This window comes from Charadrius vociferus, unplaced genomic scaffold, assembly GCF_000708025.1.
Source record: "Charadrius vociferus isolate BGI_N301 unplaced genomic scaffold, ASM70802v2 scaffold150, whole genome shotgun sequence".
Classification (NCBI taxonomy): domain Eukaryota; kingdom Metazoa; phylum Chordata; class Aves; order Charadriiformes; family Charadriidae; genus Charadrius; species Charadrius vociferus.
The window spans coordinates 264,165-283,013 of NW_009646420.1; the positions used below are offsets into that span (position 1 = coordinate 264,165).

Below are 18,849 nucleotides of genomic sequence, written 5' to 3' on the forward strand. Positions count from 1 at the left end.
TGATTTCAGGGCATGGGAAGTAAGGTAAAAGAACAGAGAAGATGCCGAAGTATTTAAATCTACCTTGATGCTGCGAAGAAGCTTGTGACCTGATACCCAAAACTGGCATAGTATGCATGTTCCATGATAGCCATCAGCTGGACACAGTTATATCCTACAAAAATAGAACAAATAATAAAAAAACAAAACCAACAACCCCTACCTTTAGGATAGTTAAAAGAGGATTCAACACCTGTAACATTCATTCCAGTCTTCACTCATTTTAGATGCTTCTAACTCTAATGATTAACAACTGAAGACTCAGTCTCTTTCAAGAAGTAATTCTACCTAACAGTTTATACTTACATGATCTGCCATTAAAAATGGAATGGTCAATTTTTCAAGTGATCTACATATAACCAGGTTTATTGAATCTCTCAGATTTAGAAAGCAGTAAGTCTGCTTATTTTAACTTCAGAATATTAACTTTTATTTTAACTTAAATTTAACTTCAGAATATTCTTAATTTAACTTCAGAATATTAACTAAGCCAACCTGCATGTCCTGAACTTGTGCTTCACTTTTGACACTTGCAGTCAGGGGGTACAGGGGTAGTCGCTGGCTACACGTACTATATCTTATGCCCTATGAAATCTTTTTTTACCACTTCAAAAACACTTTTTTCCAACTTTAATGATTACATTCCCCCTCTACAGAAGTCTTTCAAAAAAGAGAAAACACAGAAGCAATGCGTTTTTGTTCAGAGTTTACCAAAGAACTAAGGCAGTACAGAAGGGTTGGGGACACGCTGTCTCATGTATCACCTAAGACACTTCAGTACAATATTAAGGGAGGGAAATCTAAAGGGAAAACAACATACTGATGGTGAAGCCAAAAAACTTACCACACATCTTAACTAAAGCTATCTTTGATATCAGTAAGTGCCCCAGATAGCTAACAAATAAGGACTATCCGTGAAAGATAATTTTCAAGTTTAATCTACAGTCTGCTGAGACTCCCACCACCACCACTTCTCTTTATCAGTTTAACCAAAATCTTCACTTCGTTCTTTCATTTAGACAAGAAACTAATTTCTTTTCTGTTGTTCTTGGTTTTGTTTTTAAATTTTTCAGCTATAAAAGAGTTATTATTAGGAGATAGTTGGCATGAGCTCAGCAATTTGTCAGATTCATCGCTGTTTTATAATTCAGACTCATTGCACTTATTCTTATTTACAGCATTTTTATAAATAAACAGCAACACAGCATCAAATTAATCTCATTCAATTTGCTTGCTATTTATTTTGCTATTTGTCATGCACATATTTCTACAAACTATTAATATCTTAGCATTCTTAAATACTGATGTCTCTAAGCTTGTCCTAACAAGGAAGACATTCCAAAACCGAACTGAATACCCCTTCAAAATACATTTGAAAACCAAAAAGGCTTGATTCCCACACTGTTTACTTAATGTAAATAAGAACAAACATTATCTATCATTTCTGTATACCCTACCTAAATTTCATATTGCTTTTATTTTATGGTGTAATAACATGACATTTCCATGACATTTCTCCTCCCCAAAGAAAAATCTGTAGGTAAAGCAGAAAGCTTTCATAATTCTGCTAAACTTATTAGCCTCCTGGAACGAGGGAAATTCTTTGGCAGTAAGGAAAGAGTCACAGATACGCAATGTGGAATCCATATATACTTTTTGTTGAGGGCCTCCCTCATCTCACCTGCAAGCTCAACTTTATTGAAAGGCAAAAGCCACACTCTATAAAACACTGACTTAACAGCTAAACATACAAGAAAAATGTATGGCTTCTTCAGGCATTCTGATAAATCAATCAATCAATCAATAAATAAAACACATAAGCACCAACACCATCCACAGAGGTCTCAGCCCTGGATGTCAGGATTTTTTTTTTTTTTTTTTTTTTTTTTTTTTTTTTTTTACAGTTGACTGTAACAAAACATATTTCATCACAGGGCAGTAAAAGCCCAGCAAGTTCTAATATTGTCCATTGTAGAAACAGTGCAAAGACAACACAGGGGGAAAAAAAAGTCATCAAATAAAAATTGAGGTTAACAGTTTTGCTATGCTTCCTAAGATAATCATGTCAGCTGTTTCATACATCCCCTCCAATAGACTAGAAGTTATTTTCTGAAAAAGGATTTAAAATTTCCATGTTCTGATGCTGTTCAGGGATAAAAAAATTTAGCACGCTTATTCTGGCAAACAAAGGGCAATACTTTCTACCCAGGTATTTCTTTTTCTTTCCTCAGAATCAAGATTTACATTAGTAGAACCAATTAAGAACACAGTATTTTCTGAAGACTATCTCACAAAACAGGTCCTTTTTCAAGCTAAAAGCAAACCATGCCAAAAGCAAACTGCTCTACAATATTTACCTAGGCTTTTGCAATCACATCTTACTTTAAAAATCTATGGAATGTATTTTGATCCACCTATCCTATTTCAGTCTTTGTTTATTCTCCATAGATTTCACTTGTTTATAATTTTTGCTGCCCCAAAAACCTGTTTTTATAGTACACATAATCTGAAAATGCAAAAGATCTACAGACACTTGATAATTATCTTTTCTAATAAGAGCACAGGCACATAAAAATTTTGTCTCTGCAAGTATCTCTGTAATTACTTACCAAGATCCTTTATTCTAGGTAGTACATTGTACGTGAAGTTTTTATAAGAAGCTACTTTCCCTTCTGGGGAAGCAATCCCCACATGAGATTCATAGATTCTTAGGCTTTTTAATCTCTTGGGGGAAGGATGCTTATGCTACAAGGAAAAAAAAAGTTGTCGTTAGGATACAACAGCTTGGAAATGTTGTCACAATCACATAGTTTGCACAAGACGAAAAACAATTTGATGTTTGTTTTGTTTTCCTGTAAAAGCACAAATATTTCAGAGTAATTAGGCATTCTAAACTGTTAAAGCACATATCTATTTTAAACTAACATTCTTCATGACCAAGAAACTGGACATCTGTGATTCAACACTTTTCTTACGCTCTTTTTAAATTACACTGAAGCATATAAACCTATAGCAGCCATTACACTATAAAGTTGTTCTGAACTACTATGGAGCTTGTTCGAAAATATAACATGACAATACAAAGACAGGGTGTTTTTTTAAGCATACTTGCTTTTTGCAGGTTATTGAAGTTACTCGCCTGTTCATAAAAGGACTCAATTTTTTTTTCTGACTTAACTCAGTAAGACCTTGTCTGCACCCTAAATGTTCTCACCTCCTTTTCACTCTAGATCACAGAGCTCACTGCAATTCCAACTACCTCCCCACTCCTCCCCTTAAATAGAATCTAGGTGTCACACAGCATCATAGATACATGGTAGGTCACTAAATTCATACAAGCTATACACCTAAATAAGAAAGTTACTGTAGATTACGTAATGATTTTTTTTTAAAAAAAAGATTTCCCATGTGAGTTACCCTTTCTTTGTCAAGCACATACTTTGTAATTTGAGGTGGGTGCTAAAATTTAACTCAAAACAGAGGTTGCAGCACAAAATACTCCATACCATTTTTTAGTGAAAACGCCAAGAAGTGTAACAATATAAAATAACATCACTCAGTCTGAAGTTTCTGAATGTTATACCAGGATATTTTTCACGCATCATGTAAAGAGTTCCCCTCCTTACAGCAGCACATGAGAAGTAAGAGGGCTTTAAAATCAAGAAATGCATCTTCCTGTTATGAAGAAACTAGGATTTGGCTGGAGCATGAGCACATTACTTCTTTCTGTCAAAGCCATGAATTAAAACCCCTCACGTCTCAGGTGACTAGTTCATTACCCTCTTTTTGTGGAACAACTTTCTTATTTTTTTTTTCCCCTCTTCCAAGCAGGGATACAAAGACACATTACATGGTTGTATACACCTTTTGAAAATAATATTTAAGCCTTACTATATATGACTGTGGTGGATTCCAGTGTACCCAATCATAATTTACTTTGTCTTCATCACGGATTACATATCTCGCCCAAGGTGAAATACGATAGAGGAGATCACCATTTTGAGCACGAATCACCACCTATAAAATAACCACAACATATGCATGCAGTCATATATAATTCATGTAACACTTCCCATGTAAACAATAGCAGATAATGAAATAACACACTACACAAATTTAATTTAAAGAACGCATAAACACACAACCCTGTTCACAGAGATGATTTGCAAAGGAAATTTAATTTAAAGAATGCATAAACACACAATGCAAGTCAAGACAAGGAAGAATGACCCTGTTCACAGAGATGATTTGCAAAGGGACAGCAAACCAGGCATATCAGACACAGGAGTAATGTTCACAAGCAGGAGCTGAAAGGTAAGGATATACGTGTGAGCTTCATATAAGTAATGGGAAAAAGAGCCTTCCCAAGTGGACTACTATTAGGTTCTCTAATTTCCCCTGTCATTGCTATTTCCCTGCAACAGTCTTATAAATTTAAATAGACATACAGCATAATGCCATCAAGGTGAGAACTGTTATTTGTTTACTTGGCAAACAATATAGTAAGCCAATTTTAATATCTTAATTCCCTCTTCTTTTCTATACTCTGTGCATCCTGACCAATATCTCATATAGACCAGAACCACAGATCCACACAAGCAGCACAGAACAGCTTTCAGGCCAAGAACAGGGAAAAAGAATAAAATTTAAATTACTGAGCTGCTTCTACTTCCTTTCAGTTTCTCTGGATTCCTTCAGCATTCTAATGATAAAATAAAGTATTACCATCAGTTTTAGTTTCCACATTTGTTTTCCTCTATTTTATAACGAGAGATGAAAAGGCCCATTCTTTTCAATTCCCTCAAAAAGCTCATGAAACTTCACTTCATCAGAAAGAGCGACCACACACAATGAACTTAAGAGCTCTTCTGGAGAATTATAATTTTACACAACAAATGGAAAATTGAAATAATTACTAGGATAATGTTGTACCGGGACCTTGCAGAAGATCTGAGGAGTTGGTGATCTTGAACAGGCCACCTCTGCTTTCTTGAGTAATTAATGTAACCTGTTACTTGGCAAAGAGTAATTAGTGTAATCCGTACCCTTAGCAAAGAGTACAAGGATCAAGGGGTGGAAGGTAACGTTGCTGACTGGGAGAGCATTGCACATTTAAGAGCTAGGGACAACAGGGCCATGCTGTGCTGCACATGTCCCTTGGCTGCAGGACAACCTCAGCCATCTCAGCATAACAGAGGAAGCCGCAGGCAGCTCCCCCTTGGTACCAGCAACTACGCCGCCCACATGGCCTTCCCTTTGTCTAAAAGTGCAGCAAGAAGTTCCCATGAGAACATGCTTTAGGAGTAGAGTTGTTTTCTTGTAAAGAAATATACACTAGTTTGAATGACCAAAAGGGAGAGCTGCTCTCTGAGAACAGGATCTGCTCCACACAGCATGCCATGGGAAAATCTACCAGGGCACTGTCTGATGTCACACAGCATTTCAAGGTGACTTGCTCATTATCAGTATTTCCCTTCTTAGTCTAATTAAAGCAGTTATCCTATGAAGCCAATTGCTGTCAGGCCTTTCTTCTTGCGATGCAGAAAAAAAATACCGCTCCATCTCTCTCACCTCACCCCACCTCCTCCATTCCTCAGTGGAAAAGGAACAGCACCACTCTCCTTTTGCTTTGTTAAAAGCAGTAACCATTTGTATGCGAATTTAGAACGCAGAAACAGATGAGCAAGTCCTGAAATTCTTCATTCTGCTTTTAAGTTGATCGCTGGTGTTGTGGTTGTTGCTTTTTTTTTTTTTCATAAGGAGAGCTAAGAACACCATGAGCAGCCTCAAATGAAAAAGGGTGGGGGTGTGTGAGCTTTTTTTCTTCCATTCTTTTATTAAAAAAAAAAAAGACTTTTTTTTTTTCCCCCTCAATTCCTAACAAATAGTCTGGAAGACAACAATTATCAAAGAATTGCCTTTTCACCTGTGGCAAGTTTCTTTCATTCTTGTCATAGATTATCTGTATCCTTAACCCAACCACAGGAGAACATAAGACAAAAATATGTATACACAGTAGGTTAATGGAAGTATGATCACTGTCTCTCTCAGCATATATTATTATAACTCTGACAACTCAAAACAGATTTTTTTTTTTTAAGGAGTAATCGAGAGTAACCACAATCAGAAAAAGGTAAGAAAAAGTTATTAAAATACTATGCAGTTGCAGGGAATTTTTTTTTTCTGTCAACTGTGCTAGCAAAGTTGGCCAAAAGGGTATTTCTGCAAACTATATCAACACCAGGAAGATCCTCCTGGCTGATAGCATCGACAATTTAAAGGTTACTCTTAAAATAATAAAAATTATCTCTTCTTTCTGATATCATACTTTTGGTGATGCTATTCCTTGTTTTACTGTGTCCCAATTTAACCAGCACATAAATAAGATAATTACAGCATATAACCACCATACCTAGCTACTCAGGTTAGCTGCCTTTTTTCTCTAATACGCCAGTGTAATTTATACTATACAGACGTATGAGGGGTGGGCACATTTTATTTTAAGAATTATGAGGTAATGAGTCTAATTTCAGAACATTAATTAGATATAGCATGGGTTTAATCCAAAGATGATACTGGAGGGGGGAAGAAAAAGTTTATTAATTATGAAATACTAAAACCAGTCACACAGTCTTTAATTTAGTCCATTAAGCAATGAAAAACACTTAAGAAAAACAGAGATTGGAAACACACATAAATGAGCAACTAGTTATTTCACTTTTAACCCACACCTCTACAGTTATAGTTAATTAACACATGCATCCCATCGTCATTATGAAATCGCATAACTTTTGTTGTTCCGTAGTCACTCAAGTCAAATTGACCATATTTTCCCCTCATTCCTGAAGCATCAGTGCACTTGATTTACCAGTTTTTGAGAAGTCATTTTGTTTAAATATTAGTTTTGCTGTTATTCAAAGCATCTATCAGGTCAAGTTTATTGGTTAGACTTTTCAGGGACTGAGATACTTTTATAGGAACTTATTCCGACTTTCACAGCCAGAATTCTAATAGTCACAAATAAAACTTCCAAGAAAAAGAGGCATACATGTATTTGTCAACTATTACGATAATAACAATGTAGAGCCATGAACAGGTGGTGCTAATCTACCACTTTCTGCAAGGGTTGGGTTTACACACTTAAGTCTTAACAGACTTAAGTCTGCTCTATGTTGAGCCTTACAATCTAATTTTGTTTTCATTTTTATTTTAGAACTTAACTTACAGTTTTATTATGCAAAGATATAAGAAACCTCCCATGTTGAAAAGTATACATTTATTCAACAAAAGAAGTCATACAATTTAACGATGCAAGTGTCAGAAAAACTCTAAAAACGTAGGAGGAGCATTTATTTTAAACAAGCATTCAGCAAATTTATTTGTTGCCTTCTTCACAGGGCAGGTCTTCTTCAGGAAGATTTTCCAAATATATCCAGCCATGGTTGTATCTGGCTGAACCCCACCATAACAGTAGAAACCTCAATTTTGCTTATGTATTGCTGTCATTTTTGAACACCATGGGGTGTGCATAGACAAAGCATAGTCAAGAGGCACAGCTAACCCAGAAAAGGAATCATTACGAAAATAAAGCTGGTAAAGTCAAATCCTGTTCTCCTCCGATTTACAAGAGCATAATCAACAGTTCCCTTAGACCTCTATCAAGTGATCCCTAACAATTTCAATTCTTGTTTCCTATGCCTGCTTAAGCCTTTTCTTAATTTTATGTCAATCCCATTTACTGAATCTTTCCTTTCCTTAATTGCCAAGCTCTATACTCAATCAACTTCTTATTCCTCTCTCCTGACACTGTAGAAAGACAATTAGTAAGTTACAAGTAGGAAGAATTCAGCTAAGTTTTGTCTAAAGTTTGAGACAGAATTCCCACAGCACCGCACTTACCTGAGGCAGGAGCAAAAAAAAAAAAAAAAGTTGAATGGCACCCAAAACAAATAGTAATTCAGCCCTAGACTGAAAAAAAATAACTCTAATGGAAATAGTCCAATAGCTTTCATTCCCATATTTGCTTTGGCATTTCTTGAATCAATTAATTACAAATAAATAAAAGATGTAATAAAAGGAGTAATAATATAAAGCACACACCTAAAACTGAAAGACCCATAAAACAAAGATAAACTCTTTCTCCACTCACCCCAGACTATTTACTTGCGGTTCATTCTCTACAGTTTTCCAATATAAAAAGTAGCTACCATGTATACTCTGCACCTGCTGCTACAGGCTATATATGCATAAAGAATACTGAATATAGTCATTACACAGCCCTTTGACAAAGTACCTATGAGTATTTAGCAGATACTGTACTTTTGCTCTGAATTTGCTTTTTTAATTCATTTCAAACTAATTCTTAAAAGTTATGACGCATAACCTAAGCTAGGTACCATTTAGTTCATCAGCATTTTATAGCCGAGTCTACATTTTCTAATTAACTCAACAACCTTCTCTAAAGAACATACATAAAATCATGATGTTCATTAAACACTTCTTCAAACTGGTCTTGGGATTTCCCTACTTCATTTTTAAGAGGTATGTCTCTGTTCTTTCCTTAAGGTATATGAGGAGGCACAACATACCATTTCATACAAGCGCTACAGCCCCCATTAAATAAACCTTTAAAGACGCATACTACTATAGCATGACATGCATTTGTCAAGTGGCCCAAACAAACTGGCAAAAGTTTAGCCTTTAATCACAGCTAACCTGTTTTACATTTATTTAAGCTTTAGTTAAAGAAAATCATAGGTAAAAATAGTCACTGTATTTCCATTTTTTCCACTTTTGCTGGCTTCAAAAGAACATGTAACAGAGTATACATCTTGCCGGCTTTTAAGAACAAAATAGAGAATACAGATAAAGTTGCTAGAAAAATAAAAGTTAAACTTAGTTGTCAGATGCAATAAACAATCAGGCATAAGATACAGAAGTTCTGCAGTAGGCATTTAATACACGTAATATGTACCAAACAGCCCTTTGTCATTCATATGTTTTCATATTACAGTTACATCCTTGCATTATGGCTTACCCTTGGCTTTATTCAGGTCTGTGATTTAAGTTACCTTTTAAACACTTACTAATATGAGCTATGTAAAATTGTCAAAGAGAAAAGCAATGCTGGTTTCTACAGAAAACACAAACAACAGAACAAGTGCAGGGGGAAAAGGAAATCCAAGTTTCCTAGGAAAAATAACACATCTTTCTCAGTTTGTGTGTTTAAACTGTTAAAAAACAGCCAAAACTAAAGAAATACAGTTACATTTACACTGCCCAAATTTAGAAGGACAGAAAAGCGAACAAACACGAGTAAAGACAACTCACCACCTCTACATTAAACATCTTTGTCTGAAGACAGTAAGTATTTTACTATCAAACTGCATAATACATGGGCAACGTGACAATTTTTTGTTGAGATGAGGAAGTCTCTTACGACAGCTAACCTGTATAGAACTCTACTAAAAAGTCTTTTTTTCCCCTACTTTCCCATAGTTTCCAAGCAGGCTTACCCATTGAAAATTTCTAACATAAGATTACAGAAAATTCAAAGTTATTCATACAGAATCGGCCTACATTAACGCTAGATATAGCTCACCTGAATAGTTTTGGGTGGGTTTTTTCCCCCCCTTCCTCTAGTGGTAAACACAGTCACACAATAATATGTAAAAACTCAAAATCCTTGATGACCTTTGAATGTCATATGATTCCTGCTTTCAAGTGAAATATCAGTATTAATACATGTAAATAAATGCTCTTACACAAATAAGCAAGTGTCAGAAAGAAAGAAAGCGTCCTTCAAAATTTGACATTAAAAAGTCAATTTACTCTAAAAAATGGACATAGCACAGATATACAATTCACAAGTACAACTGTAAAACAACAAAAAGTGAAGAGCTTAACCTAAGCTGCTCATCTTTTGTACACAAAGGTTAAAAGTGTGCGATTTGTTTGCATTTTCCATTATAGAGATGTTGGGTGTGTTTTCAACATTCTGTCTGAAATGTTCAGCACATTTGAAGTTTAGCATCTGAAACCACTGTAATTAGTGCAGTGAATTTCATAGATGAGTACACCCAAGGTAGTTAAAGACTTCCTGGTAACCCGAGGTTTAAGGGTTCAATGCTGAGGTGATTAATTTTGAAGTAAGAACTTTCAGACCCGAATAAAAATCACTAGAAAAACGGAAACATATGGTTGTAATAAGAGCAAGCATATAGCCAACAATGGCTAGCTTTGAAGGTATCTAAAGACGCATTCGTTTTCAAAATGCTGGACTGCTGAAAGACAAGCAGGACCTAAATCCCACAAGAACTTTAGTATCAAAGTGATAATGTGTTCCATGTCTGTCCCACTAGAGTATATGGAATTTATGAAGTAGGCAGTAAGCAGTAGGACAAAACTAAGTACAGTGTTTACAGGTCTGTTTTGATGATGTTTAAAACTCTCAAAACCAGTTCATTACAGTTAAGAAGAAACCATCACTGAGGGCAGTCTACTGTAATACAGAAAAGGCAATAACACACTGGAGCAATTCAGAAGCTGAAAGAGGTTTCATTTGATTTAATGGTGCTTCTGCATTTGTCCTGCATTTGATTTAATGCAGGACAAGTGAGATTTAGGGGCCTTGATTTTCAAAGACACTGAAAATTTTTGAGACTCTTGGGTATCCACTATTTTGCCTTTCCAAAATAGCAGGGGTCTTCCACATCACCTACAGCACATCTGCCAACCCTTTCTGAATGTCTCAGGGCATTTAAAGGAAACTTTGGCAGTTAGGTTCAGACAACTTCCAACCTACTATGACTCTGAAATTTGTTGGCTTTTTATGAAAAAAAGCCACACATTTTTTTCTCAAATTACATATAACAATAAAAAGTGTGAAAGTTTTGCAAGTCTAACAACTTCAGAAGTTTAGTCACAAATACAAATGTAGATAAAATGTAAACCCATGTGTAAACTGGAGCTTAATGTGGTTGTGCTATTGTTATGACAGACAAAACTGCAACAACAGGCCACAAAACACCACATTTAAGATTCACTTTTATGAATATCCCCTTTCTTTGTGTTTGCCCACCTTCATCTTCTCTTCACATCAGCTTCATTTGGCTACCTCATCTTCCAGTGTACACATACACAGATCTTCAGAACAGCGTGGGAGAATAATTCAAATGGCTGTTATTACATACAAGATCAGACGGTTTCCCTGCCTGGCATCCACTCCTTTAGCTTTCCGTTCATGCATCTAAAGCAGTCTTTAATTCCATGCATGAGCACTGTATTCAGTTATGATCTGTTCTCATAAGTCATCTGCCTGTTTCCACTGACAATGACACAGAGTCAAACACTAGAAATAAAAATAAGCCATGCTGTCTTGATAATTCCTTATTTTTCAGATATTTATTTTCATTTAAAACTAGCATCTGCTGGACTACTTTTTTTAAAGAATTAAGACTGATATTTTTGCAGTGAGGAAAATTTGTTATATAGTGGTTTGTCATTTATACTCGACTTGGAGAGAGGAAAATGAGGAGGCGATAACTAGATAACTGATGACTATATGCAAGCCAATAAACTCCTCTGAAATACTGTATTATTATTTCATTACTTTAATAGCTTGAAAGCACTTGGAATGATTGTTGGTATATGTGGCTTTTAATACAACGATGAAATTAAATTGGCCATCAAACCAACAATAGCTAACATAAGAGAGTGGACTAGCTTTAATATGAATACAGAAATGTCAGTGACTTCTTATTTATAAGGGCAATAAGCTATTATTTCAATATTTTACAACTTATAGCATTTTATTAGCTTCATATTTATTCATTTTAAGACAAGATTATCTGTATGTAAAAGCAGCAAGAACACAGGTAGGAACACCACCTCATCTCAATAACACACACCTGATCTGATAGCAAGTTCAACCCAAAACCTAAAAGCACCATAGGATTAGGTCTTAAAGACTCTCTAGGAAGTTTGTGTTAGATGCTGCAATAATATTAACAAGGTTTTTCCAATACATAAAATTCATTAGAAATTAAACATCAAGGTATTTCCCCTCCTTCAGTTGTAAGAGTGCATGGGGAAGGAAAACAACTGCTTGTACACTAAGATTTTTTAGTATAATATATATAGAGTAAATAAATTTTATATTTTTACTTTTGCAAAAATTGGGTAACTGAAAGCACTACAAGTTTGCAAGAATACAAAAGAATCTGAACTAATTACATTTAATCTCTCCAAGACTTTATACTTAGGACATATTGCTGCTGTAAGAAAATGTGGTCTTGGATTTTATTTCATAAGTGCAGTTCAGTTTCAAAGACAGCTCCTGCATTCAAATCACTGATACAATCCTGCTATAAAATCATATTTCCTTGTTTCTTAATTAGTTCAACCTTTTCTCAACCCCCTCAAGTTGCTACAGAAATAGAGAAGTTTTACCATCAGCTGAAAATACCTTTCCCTGTACACCTTAGATGTATGCTTTTCTTCCACAAAGCGCATCCATTCCCGAGTTTACTACCGAGGATAGAATACACAGTTCTGATGTTTTGCCAGCGGATGACGTAAATTGAGCCCATTTACTAAAGTAACTAAAAATCACATCACTCCCCCTGCCTTCCCCACACACACAGAGAAAAACCACAGGGCAACTATTACCATTCTCTTTCTACAGGTCATACTGGTTTGCAAGAGAAGCACTAGAGGCAATGTTTTTTGTCTATTTGGTTTTTAACACATGGGACCACAACAGAACACCTTCCCGTGAGGTAATGCAACCTGCTGCAGGACCCGGACCAGAACTCAGAGTTCCTTGCCTGACACAGTTCGCTTTAAAGATTTAGATTTAAAAAAAAAAAAAAAACACCACCAAAACAAAACCACAAAGAAAACAAAAAAAAAACACAACAGCCCGACAAAAATTAGGGATAGAACAGTAATGTTAAGAGCTTTATTCTGGAATTGTCTCATTCAATCTGACAGATTTTAGAGACCAGATAAAACATTTCCCTAATAGGCTCAGAAATAGAAGGCAAGGAATGAAGAAGCGAACAAAGCTTCTTCATTAGTGCCTTATTCTTCTTGCTACAGCACAGCCCTGCCTAACAAAGCTCAGAAGAGGCAGCAAGGAGGAAAAGGAATCAGAATCTGTTCAACACTTCTGCTTCTCCTAGCCAGGAGTACCTTCCCAAATGGATCCTTCACCCAAATCAGCGGGGAAGGAGGCATGGAAAACATGAGATCTTCCCAGAACTCACCTTCCGCTGAAAAACTCTATTCCATACTCTATTCCTACAGCTGCAAATAACCAAGAAATCAAGTGTATCTGTCAAGGTGCTTGCAGTCACCGAAGATATTTCCTAACAAGTGAATTGAGTAAAAACCTTGAAAAGAAGTTTCGGATAGAACTGACAGTGTGTTTCTTCTGCCAGGCTATTTTCCTTCCTAAATTGCAAATCAGTTACACTATAAAGAAAAGGTAATAGAACACTCTAATCACATTACTCCAAATCTCCCTTTCTCCAACTTTTTTTCCCCCCCTCATCAATTTAAGATTGCTGTCAAAATTAAGTCAGTCAAGACAAAGCTGTCTGCTTTGTTTGTTTTTTCTTCCAAGCAATTTTCTAGCAGAGAAATCTGCTAAAGGGACAAGCATTTAAAACAAATATTGGAAAAATACTCCATAGCTATTGGACACATAGCAATGCTTCTCAAGTGGTTTACATGTTTAACAGAGTTCTGCAGAGAAATCTGTGCAGTTCAGAAGCCATTGGGAGAGGAGTCTTTGCTGCGCAGATTATTTTCCCGTTAATATATTATCACATCAGCTATTAGACTCTAAACTTACAAGAGATATTAAGTATTTGTTCACAATACTCCCTTCTTTCCCCTTCCCTTCTCCCTTGGGGAAAGAAAAAAAAAATATAAAAATAATCAAGATATGAAAGAAGCAAAAGCCTATCTTCAAAGACAACTCATGAAGTCATGCCTTGATTTTCCAAAAGAGGGAGATGTAGCTCCATTTGTGAATTATGCATTTCAATTACAGTGAAGACCCTAAGAACATGTTTAACTAGTTTACTATATCAGTTTAAAAAAGAAAAAGTTTTTGCTTTCTATTGCAATGCTTCAAAGAAAACTAAGAGAAATTAGTAAATACTAACAAAAAATAGTATATTATCTATTTGAACATAAAAAAATTCAAAAGGTGGAGAAAGTAGCCTAGTATCATGAAAGTATCTATGCAGATAGAGATAAAAATACTATAGGAAAATGAAACTTAAAATCTAGGAAACCACAGGAGAATTGTTAAAAGTGAAAGAAATACTACATGGAAACATTCCCAATATATTTCAATAGGCAAAAGTGTAGAGAATACTTCATTTAATCATCATGAACTATCCTAAAAGTACATGGATTTCTACAGAAAGAAACAATAGGCTTTATAACTGTTAGCTACACAAAGGTGGCATTAAGTATCAAGGGACAACCAGTTTATCTTTAAACAAGGAAAACACCACATGCATCTATAGTGCAGGACAGCATTCAAACTTCTTTCAGTCTACAATCCAGATTTTGAAAACCTTTTTCAAAATCATATTAAGAAGTCACAGGAAAACAGGAATCTCTAAAATGCACAGTTTAAATATCTTTTTCCCCACTGTGACTTAACCAAAATCAAGTTACTATAATAACGATGTAGCTCAAAGACTATAAAATTTGTATGCATAATACAACAGCATTCATGTATGTATTCTGCAACTCAGAGGCTTCTGGTAGGAGAGCATGGTTTGGAAAGCAACCATAATAATAAAGCACATTACACACAATAAGTGTAACTTAGAGTTGTTTCAAGCCATGTCAAGTAGAAAAGAAGCTGCTGAAGTATGTAATAGGGGCACCCAAGCATTAAGTATTACTTATCCTCAACTATAAAGCCTTTGTATAAAGGACAACTGCTGCATAATGCACCTTGCGGTTGGGTGGTTGTGGCATGGCATACCATGCTTACTTTTTGATGCTCCCTTTCACATCTGTTTCAAACTGACAGTGAAACATCTTTTGGGGATAAGGCAGACTATGCTCAACATCTCCACTACCTGTCACGTACTCCCAGTGTCTTATACCTGGGGTAGCCTACAGCCCCAAATGGTCCTTCCACTGTTCTCTTCCTTCTCCTGCTGTTGTCTCCCTGCCCAACAACTCAAAAATCCCTAACACCTTAGGTCTCCCTCTTTGGTGGACAGTAAAAAAGTGCAGAGAATCATGTGTTCCCTCTGTCCTGAGATCATCCATCATGGATGAGCTCACCTGACCATCTCACTTTGTTAGGTGCAGTAACTTAACTGCTTTCTGATAGTCTAAAGTAGCATACCTTCAATACTTTATCATAACACCTCAGTGAAGTCCCCCTCAAACAGGTCTGGTGTTGGCTGTGTTGCCAGTACAGATTCCCTCAGACAAGACTTGGACATCCAAGGTGTGGAATAAGTCCATTAGAATACTAAAGTTTATCTTCCACTTTCTCCTTCACTTATAATCTTATCTGTTTGTCTACAGACAAATACAACATAAAATTAGGAAGCATGTACCAGTAAGTCACACTGAAGAGAGCGTCAGAAGTTTTACCTAATTAGTGGCCCTATCTTCAAAACAAGAAGAATTCCCCTAAAAACCACAGCATGTTGATATATACCTTAATATGGACTCTCATACTTCAAATTCCACTTCAGGTTCTCTTCTTTAAAATCCCTCTCCCTTTTCCTCCAAAATAAATCCCACATTTTACTTTACACACACCCAATATCAATTGAAACAATTAAGTCTTCTGTATGGACAAACTAAAAGGAAAATATTTTTAAATAGCAAAACCTCCTACCAAAGAATTGTCTAGTCTTCAAGTCACAGGAGAACTAAGCCTGCCAAAATAACTGAGCAACAATATTCTGAAGAGCTGAGCTCAGTCTGCAAAAAGGGCTCTAAAAAACAATAGTCCATTGCATTACAATGCTTCATCACTGCTACAACCTCTCCTATGAGGCCACAGAGTGGCTGCACATTGTTTACCAAAGCCAAAGAGGCCAAGTCAAGAGACCATTTAACTCCCAATGAGATAACAACTCTCCCAGTTAGTAAACCTAATCTGTAACCCAGAGAATTCAACAATAACTTTCTGCATGGCTTGCAATCAAGTAATGAAACATGAAGGGTATTGCCACAGATTTAACTAATGCTTTACTTCCCATTCAGGACCACTGATATCTAGAAATGTATATGCTAAATGACTTAAGTCCTGTTTCTCCAAGTTCAAAATGCCAGGAAAGCCATGTCTGCTCCTTCTTGCACATAGGTTATACACCGCAATGCTGCAGAATACTTTGTTTCATTCACTGTTTGAATTTGCAGGTGTAGTGATTATTTTTCCCCATCCTACACACCATTTAAGACATGAAATTTAACTGATGTGGAACTTTAAAGACTACAAGCAAGGATATGCCCTACCTCCCCAAGCTGAGGCGAATACAAGAAACATAACAAGTGCTTATATTTGTACATGTAAGAAAACAGTGAATGCTTCTTGAGGAAGCTTCCCCTTGAAATCGTTTCATACCTCTGCTAGGGGTACCTAAGCCTCCCTTTGTAGAAGCTGACTGCTCATAACCTATTTACATCTCATGTTACAGAAAACCTAGCATGACTTTAACACTTCTATACCTAGCATCCCAACCACCAGCTTGTTATCCCATTATTAAAAAGTTTCCCAAGTTTCCACATTCTCATTAAAAACGCCTTCATGTTTTGACTGCAGACTGCTTGAAGGGCACGAGACCTGAACTCGAAGCCAGTCTCATACTATGCTGCTGGACTTCCTGACAAGTACAGTCAGCTGCAATACCATCTACTTCATCAGTGACAGTAATTACACTTGATGAATTTTACTAACAGTAGTTCCCTGACACTGATTAACCTACATGCTCACCATATTTGATTCCTTTTCAAGGTTTGCGAGTTAAACACAGAGCACGTAGATCTACTACAAAGTATAGGATACAGTGGTAAAAACTGTACGGATGAAATTTTAATAATATTCTTTATGACTAACTTTCCTCTGCCCAGTACCTCACGGATAAAAATGTACTTTTAGGTACTTCTAACTATGATTAATCTGTTAGTGTTCTGACTCAAAGTAGTTCCTCTGTTGCACCCTTTAATATTAAAAAGGGTTATACCTGTGGACTGGAAAACTACTTAAAACAATTAGTAGTGAACTTTTAAAACATGTTGTACAAACTGAAAAAAAAAAATAACTGTGACTCTTCTTTGTGCCAGCCCCAATTTTGTATTGAACTTAGCACCTATAACTACTGTTCAGCAATCACTCAATCCACTCAAACATGCAGGAGTGGAATATCAACAGAAGAATATTGCGTTAACAAGTGCACAAGATATCAAATCTAGTCTCCTCATTACAATACAAGCTACTCCCTCAAAAAACTATAAAGTTTACAATTTAAATACATTATACACACACATGTGTAGACATACGTGTGTGAAGGAAGAAAGGATACAGATTTAGCAAATAATGGAATACAGAGGTTTTTAAAGAAGTTTCTATCATTTTCTGAGGTGACCTTTGCATGGAAAACTTACATTATTTGTCCCCTGAGCTGTATATCGTTAGTTCTGTCAGCATAAACAGAAATTATGAAGGCTGCTATGGTCACCAGAAATGATCTGTTAAAAGCCAATTAAAATTAACTATAAGACAGGGTTGGTTTTGGTGTAATTTTAATTGGCTTTTAACAGATCAACTATAAGACAGGGTTGGTTTTGGTGTGTTGTTTTGTTTGTTGTTTTGTTTTTGTTTTTTTTTCTTTTCTTTTATCTATCCGCAATTAATTACATAAGTTATCTGAAAAAGCTACCCATTTGTAGTTAACTCATATGGCCTCAAAAAAAACCAAAAAATTTGTCACTGATATTTTACAGACAACTTCTTAATCTTTACCTCACTCCTGGTAAAAGTTGCATTATGGAGACGTCAGTCATCTTGACTCTTACCTTCATAACTCAAGAGAAATAAGCCAGAATCACTTTCATTAAACTAGGTTTCTTGAATGTACAAGTGATATTTAGTTGTACACAGTGTTTTAATTTCATGCACCTACCCAGCATGTTGTCAGATAAAGCGTCAGGTAAATTTATTAATATATAAAATTCTTGTTCTGTCAAATCATTTCAGAAATCACAGATCTACTGTCATTACTATAAAGTTGAGCAATTACTACTATTTTAGTATATCGTCTCCAGCTAACAGAAGAAAACTTGTGGGTTAGATGGACAGCAGGGTGGACAGCAGGGTGGATTGAACAGTGGGGCTGGCAGATAGAGCTCAGAGGGTTGTGGTCAGTGCAGAGTCTAGTTGGAGGTCAGTAACAAGTGGTGTCCCTCAGGGGTCAGTACTGGGCCCAGTCTTGTTCAACATATTCATCAATGACCTGGATGAAGGGGTAGAGTGTACCATCAGCAAGTTTGCTGATGACACAAAACTGGGAGGAGTGGCTGACACGCCAGAAGGCTGTGCCACCATATAGCATGACCTAGACAGGCTGAAGAGTTGGGCAGAGAGAAACCTCATGAAGTTCAACAAGAGCAAGTGTAGGGTACTACATATGGGGAGGAATAACCCCATGCATCAGTACAGGTTGGGGGCTGACCTCCTGGAGAGCAGCTCTGTGGAAAGGGACCTGGGAGTCCTGGTGGACAACAGGATGACCATGAGCCAGCAATGTGCCCTGG

General features: G+C 36.2%; 1 protein-coding gene across 1 annotated transcript in view; it reads right to left on the minus strand.

Moving 5' to 3' along the window:
* GBE1 (glucan (1,4-alpha-), branching enzyme 1) overlaps positions 1–18,849 on the minus strand; it is a 135,098-nt gene that overhangs the window by 94,744 nt on the left and 21,505 nt on the right. Inside the window, exons 5-7 of the mRNA XM_009880899.1 lie at positions 3,931–4,056; positions 2,649–2,784; positions 64–154 (exon numbers count right to left, since the gene is read on the minus strand). Of these exons, the coding sequence (XP_009879201.1) occupies positions 64–154; positions 2,649–2,784; positions 3,931–4,056 (353 nt within the window). The remainder of the gene's footprint in view (positions 1–63; positions 155–2,648; positions 2,785–3,930; positions 4,057–18,849) is intronic.